Source organism: Carassius gibelio, chromosome B23 (assembly GCF_023724105.1).
Source record: "Carassius gibelio isolate Cgi1373 ecotype wild population from Czech Republic chromosome B23, carGib1.2-hapl.c, whole genome shotgun sequence".
NCBI classification, from domain to species: Eukaryota; Metazoa; Chordata; class Actinopteri; order Cypriniformes; family Cyprinidae; genus Carassius; species Carassius gibelio.
The window spans coordinates 13032513-13050412 of NC_068418.1; the positions used below are offsets into that span (position 1 = coordinate 13032513).

The following is a 17900-nucleotide window of genomic DNA, read 5'->3' on the forward strand; positions in this document are numbered from 1 at the left end:
GTGTGTGCGTTAAAAACTAATAGGCCAGAATAGTATTGCTTTCAACTGCTTATATTCGCACGACATGCACGCAAATGAGCGTGCACAAATTTTCATAAACGCAAATATTTGCGGAGATGTAAGAATGTTTAATGATTAAAGGCGAATCTAAAAATGAACACAAACGCTTTCCAGCTCCAAGTGTGCGCTTGCCTAGTGAACAGATGATCGCTCCACGGGAGACACGGCTCGCTCGCGGCCAGATGCACGCACTGCGAAGCGTTTTGCTCCGGAGTGGATAGAGGCACCGAGTGCTGCGGCGCACTGCACCGCTCATTATAAGAGAAGAGGGGCGTCGTGGACGAGTAGAGCCGAGGTTTACATGAAAAGAGGATGTTCTTCATCTGTGGTACTTCAACAGCAACATCATCTCCTCGTCTAAATGTCTCAATGAACTATTCAACATGTCTTTCCCGCGTACCTTTGTGATCCATCCCGAGACGGAACCGGTTTCACCTGATCCTCCGCTATGATTGCGGCCAGCGCGTTGACTCAACAAAGGGGATCCCGGTACAGAATCGCTACGGACGGTCGGTCACCATCGGTGAGGGACCCACACGCCTCTTTTATTTTCAATTTCAACCGTTTCGCTTGGTGGACAGCTTCCAAATATTCTGGCTACCCTGGATTCCGCAGAAAGCGAGGGCTGGGATGGAGAAGTGTTGTCGCAGCTGTATGCCCTGTCTGAAGACGCTGTGGGACTGCATATGGCCCGAGTTTTACTATCCGAGCATGCCTCGACCGGCCGAGATCCGCACGGTTTCGGGTGATATCCGTGTCCCGGCTCCGAAGAAGAAACCTGCGCAGCTGTACGCGGCGCTCTTCGACTTCGAAGCCCGCAGTGAGGAAGAGCTGACGGTGAAAGAAGGGGACAAACTGTCTGTCATAGAAAAGAGGGGAGATTATGTACTTGCCAAGAAGCTGACGGGGTCTCTGGAGTCCGGACTGGTCCCTGCTAATTATGTGGCCCTAGTACAGGATGAATTCGCTAACTACAGGTGAGTCCTGACAGTCAATAGATCTATTTAGTTTCTGATAGCCTGTCCATTTTTAATTACCGAGATTAATCATTATATGTGACCTTGGACCATAAATCATAAGGGCCGATTTTTTTTTTAAATTGAGATTTATACATCATCTGAAAGCTGAATAAATAAGCTTTTCATTGATGTATATTTGGCTGAGATACAACTATTAGAAAATTTGGAATCTGTGGGTGCAAAAAGAAAATCGCTTTTAAAGTTGTCCAAATTAAGTTCTTAGCAATGCATATAACTAATTAAAAATCATGTGTTGATATATTTACGGTACAAAATATCCTCATGGAACATGCTTTTTACTTAATATCCTATTTTTGGTATAAATATAAGTTAATAATTTTGAATTATATGCATGGTTTTGTGATCCAGGGTCTCTCTCACGCACACACACACACACACACACAAATAGATTTTCATCAACACTTGATTTCATTTGTTTATATAGGTAACCATAAAAGTATTTCAGGTTTAAGATATATCAGTTATAGGGTGTAAATATGGTGGTTTGGGGGAGTCAGAATCCCTAATTAACACTTGAACCTAATTGATTTTGAACAAAAGATTACTGTCTAATACACATATGTTTTGACAAAGATTTCAGTCTGCTACATCCATAATAAAGGACTTTATTATGCATTTAGTTATCTTTAATATATTTCCAAAACTCGTTTATTAAACTCAGTTGACTATTGGACCCAAAGGTAGCGCATGACAAACCCTGGCAGACTGTATTTTGAAAATTACCTTTAAATTTAGATTGAATGATTTTACAGACATTATTATATCTTTTTTTAAATAAATAGATCCTTAAAACCTTTGTATAATTCACACTGTAACAATACGGTGAAAAGGTCCAAATCTGACCTTACTGTTTTGAAATCACAGAAGCAGTGAGCATAGTTTTGGTTGTTCATGAGCTCAACCAAGGAATGTTCATGTATACCTGCACTGTCTCGTTTAATTCACAACGGGGTTTATCATTGTCCGTGTGAACAATGGGCTGTTTCCCTTTCTTTCTGTTTGGTTGCTGTAACGGGGTCAGTCAATTGTCCTGGCTATAAAGACCTCCTAAATAGTGTTGACAGGTAACGGGTTGTTATGTCAGAGTAATGTGTGTTCGGCCTCTGGTGCACCTGTCATCTGCCAGAGTTTCACTGAAACTGAGGCACCATGGGATTGTGCTAAACAAGCAGGTGCACCTGCCGCACCCATATTTAACATGGCAACACTTTGCATGACGCCACAGTGTTTACTGTCAGAAGCTGGACGTGGTTAATGCGGGCAAAATATGAGGTGTTTCTTTCTCTCCCTGTAATAAATATCAGCAAAAAAAAAAACACTAAAATAAGTGAACGGCAGGCTATAAAATCCCAGGATATTAGACTAATTGGTCTAATATTCTTGCTGTATATGGCTAATTAGGGTTTCTACATAACTCATAACATATTGATTAACCATTTATAGAATTTGGAGGAGCTTATTTAATTGTACCTTATTTCATGTGGAGTATCTCAGTCTATTTGTCAATATAAGATATTACTGGTAAAAAGAAATGGCAGGTGTAGATTTTCATACAACAATTTCAGGCATTTTACACTACACTACTCATATAAATACTGACATAAGACTAACAATAATAATGTGTCAGCCAATAATTACAATGAAATACATATCGTTCAGTCCTCAATACTTCGTGATGCCATCCAATTACTGTAATGTAAAAAAAAAAGACAAATTACAGTTTTAAACATGCATTACTGATTATATTATTAATATTTTAGCCGATAGTTCAAACTTTAGTATAGAAATGTATGTGCAGTAGACAGTAAATGTGCTGTGTTTGTTTTTATCTATCAACATGGAAATATTCATATTTCAGAATAATATCATAAAGATTCATTTTCTGATATTATGCACATTTCTCCTGGTTTTATTTATATTATATATGTTGATGTATTATCAGCATTAATTAAAGGCTAAACACTTAATATAATAAATAAATATTCTTTGAAAATGACTATTTTTACACATTACAGTAATGAAGAATGGAAAAAAAAATAGTTATTTTCTTTGGATTTTTCTGGTGAAATATGACCTGGACATGCATGGTCTTGACAGGTTATGAAGTGTTCATTCATTCAGCTGTGCTCTCTGCATCTGTTTTACAGATGGTACTATGGGAACATAAACAGACAAAAGGCTGAGAAGCTGCTTCTGAGTTCACAGAACAAAACCGGCTCCTTCCTGGTGAGGATCAGTGAGAGCCACAGCGATGAATATACTATCTCCGGTTCGTTCCCTTGTTTCTTCTCCCTCCCTCTCTCTCTCACACTCTTTCATTTGAATGCCTGGAGACCTCCAGTACTTCCCTTTCTCGTCTTCTTTCTTTCTCATCTGCGTGACAACGTAGCCTCCCCTTCATCAATCTTATCATTTTCTGCCTAAGATATCCACTATCATGTTATCCTTTACCCTTTCAGACCCGCATCTCTCTCTCTATCTCTCTCTCTTTCCACCCCACAGCTTGTAACACCATATTGCTCTTCCACGTGCAGCTGACTAAGCGTTTTTCTGTCTCCACCCAAGAGTAGTAGCGGGCATTATTTTAAGGTCTCAGAAACCACAAAGCCATTCAATAATTTGTGTTAACCTTGTCCAAATTGATTATGTTAACATTCTTTTCAAGTCTTCCACTAAAGATGTTTTATTTCTTATATTTAAAGGTCTCAAATATAAAATATTATTATATGTAATGATTATTATTATTTGAATTACATTTATGAAAAGTCCATATCTACTGATTCAGTCAGAAATTTTTTTTGTATTAACTTTATTATTATTTTATTTTATTCTCTTTATATATACATTCACTGGCACTGCTGGGACCAAATATGTCATCTCAACAAAAAAATCATGGTTAAAAAGTGCTAATGTTGGAAAATTTTATTCTCTCCTTCACAGCCAGAAGTGAAAATAGTGTCTTCCATTTCCGTATTCATCGCTCAGCGATTGGTGCTTACTTTGTATCTGACAAGATCTCCTTTGGTACTCTGGATGAGCTCATCAGATACTACCAGCAGAACTCCAGAAGTCTGGGATGCCCCTTAGACCAGCCATGTGAACAGCAAGTATGACACTCTTAATATTTAATACACACCAGAGAGCGAAATCATGAGACTAAGGCTCATGAGCGTTTTCATGAGACTAAGGCTCATAAATAGGCATCCTTTTTATGGGTATCAGTTCTGCATTAGAGATCCAATTAGTGTTGTAGGGAAACAGTCTGTTTTTGGAGAAGTGGCCCTGGGTGATGGCACCAGTCGGCCTGCAGTGGTTTCTAATCACCTTCATCTTAATCAGCAGCTCTGCACAGAAAAGCATTTTCTTGTGCTCCGTCTGGTTTTGGCCTCATGGTTATCATCTGCTCTTCTCTCCTGGTTTTCAGTAATGAATCCGAGGCTGAATATGAAAACACAAGCTTGCTTCCTAAATCAATAGCACAACAAACTTGTTACACATTTTACTTTATGCATTTCGTGTTTTCACTTGGACAGCTTTACCATCTTTCAGATTTTTATTTTGTGACTAAGAGCACTTGATATGAACACTTCATTATGTTTTACAGTTATTTCTGTGAAAAACATGTTAAGGTCTTTGAACCATTTCATGCTGAATTTATCAAGAAGGACATTTTCATGTCAATATATTGCATTGTTTATTGTATTTATTATATATTTCTATCAAATAACAGTGGGCAATTCCTAATCAAATCAGGAAAAAATAGTATAGGTAGATTTTTCATCACAAAGCTTATTTTTTCCCTTCTAAACACACCATAATCCTCTGATGATTTGTTTTCCCAGTGAAATTTCCTAAAAATGCAAATAGCCTCCATTCCTTCTCTCTTGTCTTCTCCCCTGCCTCATGTTTATGCTGTTAACAAAATATAACCACCACTCTCTAGCCTCTGGTTTTATGATCAATACTGCACACTGTGTTTAGAGCAACTTGTCATATATAGGAGAGATTCTTGGAAGAGCTTTTTTGAGAGCTTTGTTTCGTGTGTGTCCACATGAAGAGGGAGCTATTTGACATGGAGCCATGGGAGCGGCCGAGGGAGGAGTTTCAGCTGCTCAAGAAGCTGGGGGAGGGCCATTTTGGGGAAGTCTGGGAAGCTGTCTGGATCACAAAGAAACAGAAAGTGGCCATCAAGATGCTCAAACAAGGTGAGGCACCACACAAGATGAAACAACAACCCAACTAATAACAGAAAACATCACCGGATTCATTCAATCAAGTCTCTAATAATGATGGTTGTGCATGCTGTTGTATTTAGCACCAAAAATGATGTCACTTCCTGGTGGTTTTTACTGCTAAAAGGAACTGGCTTTTATAGAGGGATATGACAAAAGACTGAAAGTCCAATTTAGGACATACAGAAATCCTAAAGAATTGATATTTTAAGAAGTTGGAAAATTATAAATTTTTTAAGCATTTCGATAACAGAATCATAAAATATTACTATATTAAAATATACTACAGATGTATTGGTTAGTTAATTTTAAGTACCTAAGGTTAATTTATCATTTTAACCACATGAGTGCCTAAGATTTTGGGGATTATTTTCTATATGAACACTAATAATCAATTAAAATGTTTCTTAATAAACTGCCCGTAATGTCATTAGAAATTAGTGCATAGTACCTGCACAAAACTGCAACATAAGGACAAAACTGAATTCACATTCACCTTTTTCTGATATTCTGATAAAGGAAAAATTATTTCCATTTTTAAAATGAATTAACATTATAATATACTAAGGATATATATATAATAGGATGTGAAACCCTAAAAAGCTTTAATTGAAATTTTCCCATACAAAAAGTCTGTTTATGTAATTCAGCACTGAAGGAATGAAACAGCACTCACAAAGATTTTAATGTTGTTTGTTCTTTGAAATGTATCATTTTGTTCTTACCCACAAATTATTTTAGTAAAAATCTTGGGGTTTTGATTCAAAGTCAGTTGGATCTGCATTATATCTTGAGAAAAGGACCACTGTTAAATGAACAAATTATTATTATTTTTTCATAAAAATATAAATGAATAAAGGTGATTCTTGATGTGTTGTTCTCTTACTCTGCCCTGTAGAGGACACTAAATTGGATGAGTTTGTGAAGGAGGTCCATGCACTGAAAAACCTGCACCATCCTAAACTGATTGAGCTGTTGGCCCTGTGCACACGAGGGGAGCCGGTCTACATTGTCACTGAGCTCATGAGTAAAGGAAGTCTCAAACTGTATCTTGCTTGTAAGTGTCAATGCACTCTAATTCTTTGTTCACTTCTTGCTTATATACTTCACCTGCATGTTTGAATAGCTTAGTATTATACAGAATTGCACGAGACATTATATTTAGTTTTCTTACCCCACAATCACGTCCGCACTGACAAACATTTATTGCTTTATGTGACACCAGTGTTATGGTTAAAATTCAAATGTCATCATTTCATTTCCTTCAGTCTGTGAAGCAAATTCTGTACCTAAATATGGCCTGTTGTTTCCCACACATAAAAGTGTTTCATTTTCATCTCTGTGAATTAATATGTCACTTCTTATACTGAAATTATATTTTGAGCATAACGGTTTCACTGAAAAGTTGAATTGAAAATGGTTACCTTCCCCTTCAGCTTTGACGACCAAAGCCGCATGAAATCCTCAGCGCAGATCATTTTGTCCTTCAGTATGATTCGAGATAATCTAAAGATTTTGAGCTCCAGATGGAAGAACATATGAACATATGTACAAAGACTCACACAATCAGTGCCATTAATACTTCTTTTGATTACTGACACAAAAATTACTCTAAATCATTAAACTTTTTTAAGGCAAGTTTATTTATATAGCGCATTTCGTACACAATGGTAATTCAAAGTGGTTTACATAAAAGAAAGTAAAATAATCATGAAGAAAAATAATAACAAAAATAAAACAAACAATTTTAAAACTTTGGAAATTATTTAAAACTTGATTCCAACTACGGTCAGCATAGTAACTATAGGGGGACTCCCCTTGTTTTGTGTGAACCCTTGGTATTTCTAACTGACTTGATCCTAGTGATCTGAGTGGTCTGTTGGGTTAATATTCAGTAAACAAATCTGCAATATATTTTGGTCCTAGGTCATTGAGTGATTTATAGACCAGTAAAAGTACTTTAAAATCAATCCTAACTGGAAGCCAGTGTAAGGACCCGAGGACAGGTGTGATATGCTCAGATTTTCTGGTTCTAGTCGGAATCCTGGAAGCAGTGTTTTGGATGAGCTGCAGCTGTCTAATGGTCTTTTTGGGAAGGCCGGTGAGGAGCCCATTACAATAGTCTACCCTGCTGGTGATGAAGACATGAACAAGTTTCTACAAGTCTTGACTGGAAACAAAACATCTAATTCTTGCAATGTTTTTTAAATGATAGTATGCTGATTTAGTAACTGCTTTGACATGACTACTGAAACTAAGGTCTGTCTCCAGAATCACACCAAGATTCCTGACTTGATTTTTAATTTGTTAGATCCCAACTAAAGTCAAGGTATGCATTCACCTTGAAAACTTCATCTTTGTTTCCAAATGTAATAACTTCAGTTTTTTTCTTGTTTAAATTAAGAAAGTTCTGGCACATCCAACTCTTAATTTCATCAATACATTGGCCGAGGGAGTCAATGAGGCTGTAGTCATTTGGTGATAAGGCTATGTAAATCTGTGCATCATAAGCATAGCTGTGATAGGCAATTTGGTTCTTTCTCATTATTTGACTTAGTGGGAGCATATACAGGCTAAACAAGAGCGGTGCAAGAATTAGAGCCTTGTGGGACTCCGCAATGAGCAACTCTTTCCATCTCTTTTTTCTCATCTCTTCCTGCAGCACCCGAGGGTCAGGTGTTGACCTCTGCTCATCTGATCTACATGGCTGGTCAGATAGCAGAAGGAATGGCGTATCTGGAAGATCGACACATTGTCCACAGAGACCTTGCAGCTCGAAACATCCTGGTTGGGGAAGACCTGGTGTGTAAAGTGGCTGATTTCGGTTTGGCTCGCATCATTAAGGTAATATTGGCTGGATGTCAAAGATGACCATGAAAATCTGCAGATAAATTGAATCTTAGTGTGTAATTTTTTTGTTTGTGTGTAGGATAGCGTGTATACCGCTAGTAGAAACACTAAGATTCCTGTGCGGTGGACGGCTCCAGAAGCTGCTCTCTACCAGCGGTTCTCAGTCAAATCTGACGTCTGGTCCTTTGGAGTGCTGCTGTATGAGATAATGTCACGTGGAAAGATGCCATATGATGGTATGAGTCTCTTTCTCATATACACTACCATTTTTATTTTTTGAAAGAAGTCTGTTATTCTCCTTAAGGCTGCGATTGATCAAAAATACAGTACAAAATAGTAATACTGTGAAATACTATTGCAATATTTTTATGTATTTTTAAATTCAATTTATTCCTGTGATGTCACAGCTGTATTTTTAGCATCATTACCCCAGTCTTCAGTGCCACATGCTCCTTCAGAAATCATTCTAATATGCTGATTTGCAGTGCAAGAAACATTTGTATTAATATGAGTGTTGAAATACATTTATGCTTAATATTTTTGCAGAAAGAACAACATTTGATATAAATAAAAAAATTGTAGTATTAAAAATATATTTACCTTTACTTTTGATCAATTTAAAGCAGGGTTATTCAAATTTTGTCCTGGAGGGCCAATGCATTAGAGTTTAGCTTCAACCCTGATCAAACTAACCTACCTGTGATTTTCTAATGAGCCTGAAGACACTGATTAGCATGCTCATGTGTGTTTGATCAGGGTTGGAGCTAAACTCTGCAGCGCATTGGCCCTCCAGGACAAGATTTGAATAACCCTGATTTAAAGCATCCTTGCTAAACAAAATCATCCATTTATTAAAAAAAGATTGCAAACCTTTGAGCAGTAGAGTATATATATATCATATGTATGTGCCACCCTCTGTGTCCCACAGGGAAGAATAATAAGGAGGTGTTGGAGATCCTGTCATCGGGGTACAGGTTACCGTGTCCAAATCGCTGCCCTCCAAACATCTACCGCATTATGTTGGAATGCTGGCAGGCGGAGGCTTCAAAACGGCCCTCGTTCCATGCCCTTCACAGTCAGCTGGAAAATATCTACTCCAGAATCTACTTCAAAACCATTGAGGTGTAGAAGAGGTGGACTGAAACAGAAGATTCTGTGTGGACAGAAAGGAGAATGAAGAAAAGACTTGCATGGACAAAGTGCACATACAATGGACTCTTTTTGACTGCTTATGCTAATTAAGTTATGTGCAATAATAAATGCTTGTTTACGGATTTTAAAGAGGATAAAAGATTAATTGAGTTTGGAGGAGAGAAACATGCATCTTCTTACAATGACCAGGCCAGATTATCTGTAGCACGTCAGCGAATCTTTATCATGAGTGGATCAAGATGCCAAGCACTGTTATTTACTGTCATAATATCCGTATTTTAGACTGCAGTTGAGTTGATCTGGCTAATTCAGATTCTGTAGTAATAGGAACAGGAGATTATTTGATCTGATGTTTTCAGGTCAGAGTTTATGTTTACAAAAGACTGACCTGCCAGTACGGACAGGTGTCTTGACGGTGAAATCTACGGCGATTTTTAAGTTGGATCTGTTGAGTGTCTTTAGCCTGTGTGAAGGCAGGCTGCACAAATAACTGTACTAGGTACACGATATTGAAATTAACACAGGAGCCATATGACAAAACTACCTGGGTAGGTGTCCTCATGATCGGTTTCGTAGAAATCACATCCATGTCAGAAGTCAATTGTCTTCCAATGAATTATACAAGATGAATTCTTAAGATAACTCTTGTAAATAAAATATTTTTTCAGTATATATATGTTTCTGCAGTTTATTTATCATTTATTTGCAGATTGATCATAATGTAACCTGACTTGAAGTTTGACCGGAAGCATGCTGCTAGTCTGTAAAGCAATTCACCTCAAATAATAAAGTATGTTTGTTTAGCCTACTCAACTTGTGTCATTGTCGTCCACAGGCGTGGTTCAAATGCGGAAGGTTTCATTTTAATGTCAGTTCCCTAAAACAACAGACTCGTATGGGAATCCGCTAGCAGGTGTCTCTCTGGGACCGTTGTATCTCATGGGGGAGTGTTTGGGGACAATTTGCCCATGTCTTAAGACATTATGGGACAGAATATACGGACCATCACCGACCGACAGAGAAACCAGGATGAAAACTGACCGCGACTCTACCAGCGACGGGCTCGGTAATACCGAATCTGACCGTTACGGACAACCGGCGAGCGAGCCGCCGCCAGCCCGGAAGACAGTCACCGCACTTTATACGGCTCTGTGGGACTTTGAGGCTCGCGACTTCCAGGAGTTGTCGTTCAAAGCTGGTGATATGTTAGAGGTTGTCAGCAGTTCCGGTGACTGGTGGAGTGCGAAGAAAATCGCCTCACATGGACGCGTGGCCACCGGTTTTGTACCGTTCAATTATCTGGCGCGTGTGGAGTCCGTGGAGTCTCAACCGTGAGTGTCCAAGCTATTTGTGGAAAGTAACGTAGGTCTGCTAGTTTGCTCATCACTTTTCTAATGTCTAAAGCAGGGCTATAAAAAACAATACCTATTAATAATTCTGCAAGTTTCAGTCTCTAAATTAGATTATCAGCAACGTCACTATGTTGTAGGATATGAAATAATTTAAATAATTTATATATAAAAACAATTTAGTTTACCCAAGACTGTGATTTGAATCCTGTTCATACCCTATGCCTCTTGACTTTTCACTTTTGTCATTTCTAAGTGTCGCGTTCAGAGAAGATTTAAAGGGGTCACATGATGCTACATGCATTTTAACAATTTGTTTGAGCTGAAATGTGTGTTTGCAGTGTGTGTACACTACCACCCCAAAATTATAAAAATCCACCCAGTGTTTTTTTTTTCTTAAATCATTACCTGTTTCTCAAATCCAGCTGACCCCAGATGCCTGTCTGTGTGACGTCTCAACAACAGGCTCCTCCCACGATGGTTTGATTGACAGTAGTGTTTCATCACAGACTGGTCTAGTCTTACCTTAGACCCGCCCTGAGTGAACGGTCATCAGTGTTGCCAAGTCCGTGGTTTTCCCTGTGAAATTGGGTTACTTTAACACCAATGCCATGGATTGTTTTTCATTTCTGCGGATTGTAGTGACCCCAATAACGTGATATTTAGGCCCTGGAATGCAAATTTTACTGGGATCCCTAACAAAAAAATGTTTATTTTACCCCACAGAATGTGATTTTTTTTTTACCGTACCCCCCTCGAACGCGATTGGGCTAGTTTGGAAAAGCAATTGGGCTGGTTTTGTTGCGAAAAACTGGCAACCCTGACTATCATCAGCCAGCCATTGTTTCACCGCCAGAACAGATGTAGACAAGAATGTCTTGAGGTGTTTTGTTGTTGGATGTAATAATGAACATAGCAGTCGTAATTTACTCCTGACATCTGAGCCACTGAAGACGCAGAGGATTAAGTTTGTTTTTGAAGAGATTGAGTCTCTGATCTACCTAAATGTTTCTATGTTTGGGCGAATAATTTGTGATCCAGCTTCACGTTCATATTTTTTATTAATCTTTGCAAATTGCCTTTCCTAATAATGTGCTAATTAGCTAGTTTCGCGATAAATATAGCTAAAGTAAACAGTCCCTCAGAGAGCAGTTAGGAAGAGAGAGGCGGAGTCACTAGAGCTCATAAACATTTAAAGAAAAATGCTACAAAACGGCATGATCTGAAAAGAGAGTAAAAAAGGTGTTTTTTTACACTACCACTGAGAAATTTTAACCAAACTATGTTACAGACTTTTCATTAAGACCCTAAAGAAACATATCAACTTGTGGAAAATGGGCATCCTATGACCCCTTTAAAGGTATAGTTCACTTCTCTCTATCTTTATCTCGCTCCCTTTCTCTCTCGTTGTGGAACACAAATAAAAAATGTTTTAAGGCAGTACCATTCCTAAATGCGGTCCGAAGACGTCAAGGTTAAAAAAGGACGCAATAGTAGGCCCACTAAAAACATAAAAACACTGGTTTATGCATGCTATAGCAAATCTTCTGAAGCTCAGGATATCGAAAAGACCAATATTTTTGTTGTTGTCTTATAATGTACCCGTCCAGTGAATTGGTAAAAAAGTTTTGAACCTATTAAAGCCAATTCACAGACCTAAGTGAATAAAAGGACCAGCCTCAAATACCTGGATTAGCAGTGTGTTATTAAGCTATGTTGATGATGAGAGTTGTTTTTGGGGAACAACACCCTTTTGACCAATCAGAATCAAGTATTCCAGAGAGCAGTGTAATAAAGCTCATTATAATCAGTGATGCTGTCTATGTGACACGACAAACCCCTAAAAGGAAACAGTTCTGAAATAAACACTACTTCTGACAGAAAGGACAAATGAATTGGCAACAGTCACTTTGCCACAAAGAGAGCTTACCTAAAAATAAACAGGTTAGCATCAATTACTCACCCTCATGTTTTTACAAACCTGTATGAAGTTCTGAATACAAAGTTTTTCTGTACATTGAAGATTTTTTGAAGAATGTCGTCAATCAAACAGTTGCTGGTAACCATTGATTTCCATAGTATTTTTTTCATCCTATGGAAGTCAATGGCTACCAGGAACTGTTTGTTTACTGGAGGCGTTTTTAGCCTTTCCACACTCCCCCATTAAAAAGTGTGCCCATACTTTAATACTCTTTTAATGCTGTTTTGGATATAAATCATCTCTACCTGACATTTACAAACTGCATGCACAATAAAGAGCTGCTCTGTCATTGACGACCTATAGAAGACATTTGCAAGTTTTGTTTTGGCCTAATTTCCACCTCATCCAGTGCTTATTTTGTTTAGCTAACTAGTTCCACATTTTTGCCTGTTTAAACAATTAGATCATAATAGAGATTCAGTCAGGGTTCTTGCATTGCTAGCTCCGATTATAAACTGCTTACAGAAATCACACGACTTGATTGCTGAAATATTATCAGAGAAAATAATTTAGAGCTTGATATACATCAATCCCTTTGACACATAAGGATTTATCAACAGCATTTTAATAAGGCCCTAGTAAAAAAGGTCTAGCGACGCTATCATTGTAGCGGTGATGTGGACTTCCCCATTCTCACAGATTTTGAATGATTTAGGGTTATGGTAATACTAATCATCCTTGATGTGAACTGAAACAGAGCTGACAGGAAGAAACAGATTGGTCCATCAACAAATCATTCTGTGAATCGATCTGGTCAATATTTATTTTTAACAAATATGATTCAAAAGAACAATCCATTCACAAATTGAACAACACCATACTGTAAAGCTTAAAAAAAAGTGGTTCCTTTTTTTTTACAATATTTTGAAGCTTTCAGCAGATCGAATAAATGTAAATTAAATAGTGGATGATCACCAATTAATGCTTCATTATTAACTACCCATGCTGTTACCCCAAAGGAAATCATATGACCCTGGTGTTTCTGTTCTTTTAGGTGGTTTTTTGGAAAGTTGAGCCGGGTTGAGGCATTGAGTCTCCTCATGTCAGCAGAAAATGTTAATGGATCCTTTCTTGTGCGAATCAGTGAGACTGACAGCATGAGCTTCGTACTCTCAGGTGTGTTTGTGTGTGTGTTTGTGTGTGTGTGTTTTTTCGACAGCCATTAGGGTGTTTGTTACAGCACACATTGGTATCTCTAAAAGGTACAATTTTAGACTGAAGTTCTGAATCTTGTCTCTTAGTGAAATCACAGGCCAAAGCAAAGCACTTCAAGATTTACCACACTAGTGGTCACTTCCATGTGAATCCAGCTCCTCAGTTTGCCAGTGTATTAGAGTTGGTGGAATATTATCAAACGCACCCACTCTCCACTTCGGATTTACTTAGAAAACCCTGCGTTCGGGTAAGACTCTCCTCTACTCTGCTTGTTTTTATAAGTATATCTCTCTTATGGTCCTCTTCTCTTTCAGTTTGGTCAAATGAGGAAGTGCTTTAAATAGTTCCTTTACTGTTATGAGAATGTCAACTTCATCGACATCAAGAAGCTCATTTTTTTCATTATCCTCCAATAAATATATATGCTGACAGTGTCTGATTGAAAAGCATCTAACCCAGTGAATATGTGAGGACAGTTCTCATAAAACTAAATGTGTTTGTAGACTTCCTCCCTGACTCAACTGACTCATGTTTCTGTAGAAAATGCCGCGGGTTCTTCCACCCCCCTTAGTCGATGAGTGGGAGCTGCCTAAAGAACAATTTACTCTTGAGAAGATGCTCGGCGGGGGCCACTTTGCTGATGTTTACAGCGGCAGGTGGAAAAATCACACTAAAGTGGCCATCAAAATCCTCAAGAACAATGGTGAGCTCACAGCTAGAGTCTCCACAGAGCAGAGCCGAACACTAATTTATGCATTTACCAGACCCTTTAATCCAAAGCAACTTGAAGGGTGCATTCAGGCTAACATTTTTTACCTAACGTGTTCCCTGGGAATCGAACCCACAGCCTTGCGCTGCTAATGCAATGCAGTGCTCTCCCACTTGAGCCACAGGAACACTCGAATGCAAAAGTTGCACAGCAAAATCATATAGGATCTAGCAGCATAAATTTACACACTGCATGATTTTCAAAGTCACAAATTTTTTTTGGGATGTAACCTTCTGATCTAAGCAAAAGACTGTAGATGTACAGTCCCATTGACAACACAGGTTAATGCAGTGGATCAGAACCAGAGTCTCTGCAATCTACATGAGAGTTAATAAACATTCATGAAGACTATGCATTTCATAAATCTATGTCGGAAATAGAACAGACAAGAGTGGTCATTCGATTAAAACCAGTTCAAAAAGTGCACAATACTCCAGACAGAACCTCCGGATCTGCAGTGCTCAGGAATTTCCCTCGGGGAAGGAACTGGACAAGCATGACATGGATAGGCAATATGACAAAATTCATATTCAGATTTCATGCAAAAACCTGCCCTCGGGACATGAATACCCTACAGTTTTTACAACCACCATTTCACACACATTGCACACATTACAGTGTATTAATGTGCCGAGGCTGGACACGATGTAGGTCATGCTGAATGGCAGTGATCCTAAACATTACACTGGTTAATCTACAAACCAATACCTCAAGCAGAAAAAGGCATTTCAATCGCAATTCAGACCCTGACTTGCAATAATGTGGAATAAACACAACAGATACACTGCAATATACAAGTTTGTCTTGTTTGTCCATAAGAATCTCAAATTTAAATAGCACAAATTAACTCAGATATTACATACTATATAACGACATCCTTCTCACTCCATTTATAGATATGTTTAAAACAAGAAATTTTGCTGTGCAACTGTGAGAGCTTACTCTAATAAAACGAAGTATATTTTTAGAAATAGTAATAGAACAATACTTTTTTTTTTTATAAATGCATCCATCTAATGTTTTTCTCTATCTTTATATAACGCAGATGCTCTTGTGCAGAAGGACTTTCAGATGGAGGTGCAGATCATGAAGCGCTTCCGTCACAGACACCTGATTTCTCTCTTCGCCGTCTGTACCTCCTCTGTCCCGTTTTACATCATCACCGAACTAATAGAGAAGGGAGACCTGCTGAATTTCCTAAAAAGTCAGTCACTGTCCCTTAGATACGTATGACTGAAGTCTCTTCACATCTTAATATTCTTCAAATGCATATCTTTTTCTTGTGAGTGTAATTATGCTCTCTCACTTCTTGATTTGCTCTGCCTCCTCCATCAGATCCAGAGGGTATGGCACTGGAAATGGAGTCTCTGATCGACATGGCAGCTCAAGTGGCAGATGGGATGGCATATTTAGAGGCACATAACAGTATTCATAGAGACCTTGCAGCAAGAAATGTTCTAGTTGGAGAGAGATATGTCTGCAAAATAGCTGATTTTGGCCTAGCTCGAATCATTAAGGTGAGCTAAAATGAAATGCTTTTATTGTGCAACACATGCTGCATGAAAATACATGCAGCAAGTTCCACATGTAATGCACATTATTTGCAGTATGCAAACAAAGTAAAGTAGTATCTACAGCACCAGTAGATAACAGTGGTAACAGTATTCACCTGATCCTGTGATATGAAGTCATATTTTTGTTTGCTATATATTATGATTCAGAACAATAATCAAATCGAACCAACCCCACGAATGATTTTACATCATTTAAATGTGCTCTTCATAACCAGAGAGGAAGTTGTCTTTTAACTCCTGCTTTTGAAGCTCTGTCCGTTTTATAGCCTTAGGTAGTGCAAAGTCATCCAGTAATGAAATAAAATAGTGTTCATTCATATCTAGGAACCTATTTATATATCTGATGACAAGAAAATCCCATATAAATGGACCGCGCCGGAGGCTATAGGTTATGGTCGTTACTCAAGCAAATCTGATGTCTGGTCATTTGGGATTCTCCTTTATGAGATTGTCACATATGGAGCTGCACCATATCCAGGTCAGTTTCAAGATTTGAGATCGAGTTCTTATCATTTATACTATTGATCAATTAAGAAATATTGAATTACTAAAGTATTTGATACTGTACAAATGATAAAAAATATTTATGGTTCACAAATGTATCTTAGTCGTTATCATTTGAATCTGTCTATTGAAGCCTTGTGCCGTGTTTTATAGGTGTCCGTAATTGTGATGTGTATGATCTGGTCACACGAGACAACTACAGAATGCCTTCGCCGCTTCACTGTCCACAGGTCATTTATAGCATCATGCGATCTTGCTGGAAAGTAGAGCCAGAGGACCGTCCAACATTTAAGATTCTGAGGCATGAACTAGAAAACTATCAAGGCAACTGACCTTGAACATTTCATAAAGACAGATGTATCATACAATCAACTTGGATTAGTCCACCACATCAGGTTTCAGATAAAGAGGAAGATGCACGTGTAAAGCACTTTTTTTTTTAAAGATTTATTTATGTTTAGAGCAATTATTGACTGAATTTATACAGACTTATGCTACTGTTAATATGTTTTGTAATAAACGTTCTCAGGTATTGAAGTGCACCTTATAAATCTGTAATTGACAGTGTAGGGGCAAGTTAAAATGTCTGTTTTATTATTAATATGATTTTGGAAAAAAATGTGTTGGATGCATGTTTACTTTTTGTATATTCCTATATTTTTTTATATGTTTTATATATGTTTATATATTTCATAAACTTCAGATGCAAATATGAAAGCAATATAGTGGAATATTTCATCATACAAGTGGAATTATAATTTTCAATAACAAACTAGAATAATGTGTCAAAAGAACATATGTAAAATGTTATAAATCAACACAAAAACTTTATGCGATACTGAACAATACCATACAACACAGTCTACTGAATGTATATTGTAATGCATAGTTATTGTTTGTTTTCCTCATGCCAATCTTACATTGACAAATAATAAAAATATAATAAAAATAATAATAATACTTACTTTTTAACATTTTTATCCAAAGTAAAGATCGCTATATCTGCAAACTCAAAGTGCTTGGGAATTATTTATATAAAAGTGTTTATTTGTTTTGGCAAGTGTCACATTCATAAAAATATTCATTTAAAATAATTAATGGAGCTGGTAATGAGCTGATACATAGGGTCAAAATTGTTGAACCTAGTAACTAAACCAATGAATCAGGCTTGTTCAATATGAAATGTCACCAGCAGATGGCGCCATTATAACAGTGCTGCGCTGTATCACGCAAC

General features: G+C 37.6%; 2 protein-coding genes across 2 annotated transcripts; both read left to right on the forward strand.

Moving 5' to 3' along the window:
- LOC128012125 (tyrosine-protein kinase SRK3) lies at window positions 1-10006 on the forward strand. Its single transcript, XM_052595128.1, has 9 exons — window positions 1-583; window positions 676-1037; window positions 3248-3369; window positions 4041-4207; window positions 5158-5305; window positions 6231-6389; window positions 7995-8176; window positions 8262-8418; window positions 9111-10006. The coding sequence occupies exons 1-9, from the start codon at window positions 509-511 to the stop codon at window positions 9308-9310; spliced, it is 1572 nt and encodes a 523-aa protein (XP_052451088.1). The 5' UTR covers window positions 1-508; the 3' UTR covers window positions 9311-10006.
- Window positions 10007-10162: 156 nt separating this feature from the next.
- On the forward strand, window positions 10163-17862 carry LOC128012126 (protein-tyrosine kinase 6). Its single transcript, XM_052595129.1, has 8 exons — window positions 10163-10665; window positions 13659-13780; window positions 13906-14066; window positions 14360-14522; window positions 15634-15792; window positions 15924-16105; window positions 16487-16640; window positions 16820-17862. Exons 1-8 carry the CDS (start codon window positions 10274-10276, stop codon window positions 16996-16998), a joined length of 1512 nt encoding a protein of 503 aa, XP_052451089.1. The 5' UTR covers window positions 10163-10273; the 3' UTR covers window positions 16999-17862.
- Window positions 17863-17900: the final 38 nt, after the last annotated feature.